The 4,557-nt window shown below is 44.7% G+C and overlaps 1 protein-coding gene across 1 annotated transcript; it reads left to right on the top strand.

The window, feature by feature from the left end:
* Positions 1–356: 356 nt before the first annotated feature.
* LOC103644244 (serine/threonine-protein kinase HT1) lies at positions 357–4,200 on the top strand. Its single transcript, NM_001346727.1, has 7 exons — positions 357–611; positions 700–1,204; positions 1,825–1,957; positions 2,043–2,238; positions 2,655–2,779; positions 2,990–3,148; positions 3,711–4,200. The coding sequence occupies exons 2-7, from the start codon at positions 888–890 to the stop codon at positions 4,017–4,019; spliced, it is 1,239 nt and encodes a 412-aa protein (NP_001333656.1). The 5' UTR covers positions 357–611; positions 700–887; the 3' UTR covers positions 4,020–4,200.
* The last annotated feature ends 357 nt before the right edge of the window (positions 4,201–4,557 follow it).

Raw genomic sequence — 4,557 nt, 5'->3', positions numbered from 1 at the left:
TATTCATTAATGTATGGTAGCCAACTCGTGATCTCTACCTACTATCACTGTGGCACCATTTTTCAAATTTTCATATGTAAAGGGTAAACCTATTTCTCAAAACCGTGGATAAAGAAACCACCCCACATGGTGCACCAAATGCAGCACATCTTGGGGTACCTAGTACGGACCATTTGAGCAAGAGATATTTTGGGCATGGAGCGCAATCTGTGGTACGAACACGGGGGAGCATGCCAATTCACCTACCGGCTGCCTGCTTCTTGCTTTGGCTTTGGTTTAGCTCAGCGACCTTCTATAAAAAGCTGCCCACTGCGGCTCACTCCGCTTCCCCCGATACCTTCTCTCCCCGACTTTTCCTTCCCTTCCTCGCACGACGAGTGACGACGACCATCCCCCAACCCCACGCCGCGGAGCCGCACCAAATCTCACCCCGCATCCTTTAGGGTTAGGGTTCTGCCCGCACCTGTGAATTCCGTTGCGAAATCTCTCATCTCCTGAGTCGAGAATCGCAGTTTCCCGCTCGGCTCGTTTGGGGAAATCGGTTATTTTCGTCCGGCCGCGTGGGCTCTCTGAAGCGTTTGGGCTGTCGGCTATTTGCCCCGAGTTTTCAGGTAAGAAATCGCGTTCGGTCTGGAATTTAGTTTTTTTTTGCTGACTTCTGACAAGAAAGCTGCTTTTTGTTTTGTTTTGTGGGAGAAGGTTTGAAAAATCGTCGTAATTTGTTCATCACGCGGCTGCCGAACTTTAAGTGGTGGTGGAAGTTTCGTGCCTCGGCGTGGCCCCCGTGCTCCGATTCCTGATCACCTGCCCGCCCCGCACGCTATGAGCGCAGGGCGCGCGGGCTGGGGCTCTTGCTGCTCGGGCACGCGCGCGGGGTCCCCGTGTTAATGCCTCGGTTGTCCTGCAAGTTCGCGGACCCCGACAGCGCCGTTTCCTCCGCTCCGGTGGCGCGCCGCGTGCGGTCAGACACGATGAGCTGCGGCAGCGACGTGTGCCGGGACGGCGGCAGCAGCAGCGGCAGCGAGGAGTTCAGGCGGCCGCGGCCCAGCAAGGTCGCCGCTGATGATTCGGTGGCGCCCGCCCGGAGCTCGGATGCCGCGGCGCCGGCGTCGTGGATCGACAGGAAGCTGCTTGTTGATCCAAAGATGCTGTTCGTTGGGGACAAGATTGGGGAGGGAGCTCATGGCAAGGTCTACAAGGGGAAGTAAGTAAAGATGTTTTTGAGACGTGCATACCCGTGCTTATTTTTTCACATGTCTTTGCTCCAAGCCACAGCTACTTTATCAACTGGGCTGATTTTGAAGTATCTGCTTTAGTTGTCTCGAATTAAATGTGTGTTATGCACTAGACCCTTGCAGAAAATGGCTATTAGCATGCTTCAAATTAATTAGTTTCTCAGGGTGCCCAAATCCTCCATGTGTCCTTCATCGGTTATAGTATCAAGCAGATTCATGCCTGGTACTCACTTCAAGCTTCCAAAGTTCCAATATTTTGTTGAGATTTTAGCAGGCAGGATGATGTCTTTTTTTTTTGGTCAAAACATTAGCCATGAGCTGTGCGATCCTTGAGGTCCTCGGAGGAAATGTTAGTCGTGATGGCAGTACAGAGTATACCTCCAATAATCTCCTCTCCAGAGAAATATCAATATGTCATAGATGACTGTTGGTAACATCACAAGTTCAGATGTCATTGTCTTCACATGAGGAAACTTGTGCCATAATCCTTTGTATTTTTTTCTATTCTTATTCACCAGTTTCTATCATTTGCCCTTTAGAACATTTAAGTCATATCAGTAATCCTGTTTTTCTTGTATGCTTCAAATAGGTACGGTGATCAAATTGTAGCGATAAAGGTTCTTAACCGTGGCAGCACCCCTGAAGAAAAAGCAACACTTGAAGCCCGTTTCATCCGAGAAGTAAATATGATGTGTAAAGTGAAACATGAGAATCTTGTCAAGGTACTTCCGGGTCTTAATGCTAGCTTATGTGACTCATAAATTGTTAGTTCTTTTGGACCTTACAACCGTTTATGCACTCCTGCAGTTTATTGGAGCTTGCAAAGAACCATTGATGGTGATCGTTAGTGAGCTACTACCAGGGATGTCACTGAAAAGTTACCTGCATAGCATACGGCCTAGCCAATTAGATACACACACTGCAATAAGCTATGCACTGGACATAGCTCATGCAATGGACTGTTTACATGCCAATGGCATAATACATAGAGACCTGAAACCTGGTAAGGATGCTTAAGCTAATTGACTTTTGGCATTCTACGCTTTGATCCTTTAGCTGCAGCTTTTGTTTTAGGGGTCGGTGTGTCCATTCGAGTGTGTTTTGTATTTGCAAAATCATGGTCTTCGGTCTTTAAATAGATTATCTTTAGCTGCTCTATTTTCAGTGAGGTGTTTGAACATCTACTTGTGTTGTCATTTTCGCCACTCATTGTAAGACATATGGGATATGCATTTGAATATTCCCGAGTCTATATCTGCATGACAGAACCAGCCTTAGTTTCCTTCTCATGGTTCTACTTCAAAATATTGCAATCCCTTTTGTCTTTTGCTTTGCTTCCTTGACCTTCTTGGTTTCTCTAGTAGCTGGTCTTTATGTTGCTTTAAATTCCTTATACTTATTTTATCGATATTTGTGCAGATAATTTATTGCTTACAGCAAATCGCAAGAAGCTAAAACTTACTGATTTTGGACTTGCACGTGAAGAAACTGTGACTGAAATGATGACTGCTGAAACTGGGACTTACCGATGGATGGCCCCAGAGGTTGTAAACACTATCTTTCTGCATTAACTTAAAGCTAGTGCAATTACATACTGAAACTAAAACCACAGTAAAACTTTGCTCCTGTAGCAATGTGCTAGGCTGCTAGCTGTATCATCTTGGTTCTTGGTACCATTTATTTAACAAAAAGGGATACTCTAGGACTGATCTGTGCAAAGGGTAGCTCATATTCTTTCTTTATGTGATTTGCAGCTATACAGCACAGTCACACTTCGACGTGGTGAGAAAAAGCATTACACAAATAAAGTGGATGTGTACAGCTTTGGCATTGTTTTGTGGGAATTATTGACCAATAGAATGCCATTTGAAGGCATGTCGAATCTACAAGCTGCATATGCTGCTGCTTTTCAGGTAAGGATGGAAAAATTGTTGCTCATACTTGCACAAGTTAGTAATGCCTTCTTTTGCGGATAAAGCTGTTAGCCTCTTACTACTAGATGCCATGGCTAAGAAATTGTTTGTGCTTGTATGCTGAAATTCCACATTGAAGGACTTGCTTGTCTGCCTAAAGTGTGAAGGCTAAAATGTTGAACATTAATTGACAAAGAATTGTTTCCAAAGAAGCATCGTTTTGAATTTGATCTTGCCATGGAAGGAAGTATTGGAATTGCAAATTCTTAGCCTTATGTGTCACGATGATGACTGGTCTGCTGATTTTTTTTACATACATCGTTTGGAATTGAAGAACCAGGTGCTGACATATCTTGGTAGTAGTTTCCATGGGAACTTGTATCATAGCATCATTCAACTGGTTTACACTCTCTAACAAATCTCTCCATTTTATCTTGTAATACTTCGAACAAGGGCATACCTACAGTGACCATTTTTACATTGCTTTTCAGTTGCACTACATAGTTGTTCTCGATTGCAGACTACTGATGTCGATAATATCTTCTCTTGTTTGTATCAACAGCAAAAGCGCCCAGCTCTCCCTGAGGAGACCCCCCAGGAGCTTGTGTTCATAGTACAATCATGCTGGGTTGAGGATCCTGCCATGCGACCCAGTTTCAGCCAGATCATCCGAATGCTTGAAACTTTCATTATGACAATACATCCACCTCCGCTTTCAGAGCCAAACGAAGGCGAGGAATCGGAAGAAACGAGGTCGTCACTGAGCAGTAGGAGCTCCTCTGGCTCCTCGCTCGTTTCTCGCGCGACAAGCAAGCTCTCGGTCGTCCGCCACCTCTTCGTCTCAAAGAAGACAGGCAATGGGAAGGCGTGATGCGCCATGCCCTGAGACGCTTTTCTTCGGTGCTGTAAAGATGCTAGCCTAGGTGATGCGCAATACAAGAGGGAACTTGTTCAGTGTAGAGTAGCTGTTGTATTGATGTTACAAAAGGGGAAAGTTGAAGTGCAGCTTTTGCAAGCTATGTATAGCTCGCAGCTCCTTTACTTTACTGAAAGTCCAAACAGCCGGCTTTAATCCGAAGCGAACCGAGATATATATTAAATCAAACAACCGACTTTAATTCGAAGAACAGAGATATATATTACTTCACTATACTTATGAAAACTTTTCTAGGCCTTTAGATGAGTTGGTTAGGTGGTATGGTTAGGTGACCTTTAGATGAGTTGGTTAGGTGGTATGGTTAGGTGGTCTGATTAGCAGTCTTCATGTCTGAGTTCAAATTGGGAGTGAATTTAGGCTAGATTTTAAAAGGGTCACTAGCTGGAGTTCAAATTGGGAGTGAATTTGGGCTATTAAAAGGGTCACTAGCTGGTTTTCTGATTATGTGCACACTAAATGAACTGACCTACGA

Source organism: Zea mays, chromosome 1 (genome assembly GCF_902167145.1).
Source record: "Zea mays cultivar B73 chromosome 1, Zm-B73-REFERENCE-NAM-5.0, whole genome shotgun sequence".
NCBI classification, from domain to species: Eukaryota; Viridiplantae; Streptophyta; class Magnoliopsida; order Poales; family Poaceae; genus Zea; species Zea mays.
This window is presented reverse-complemented; position numbering and strand designations above follow the sequence as displayed.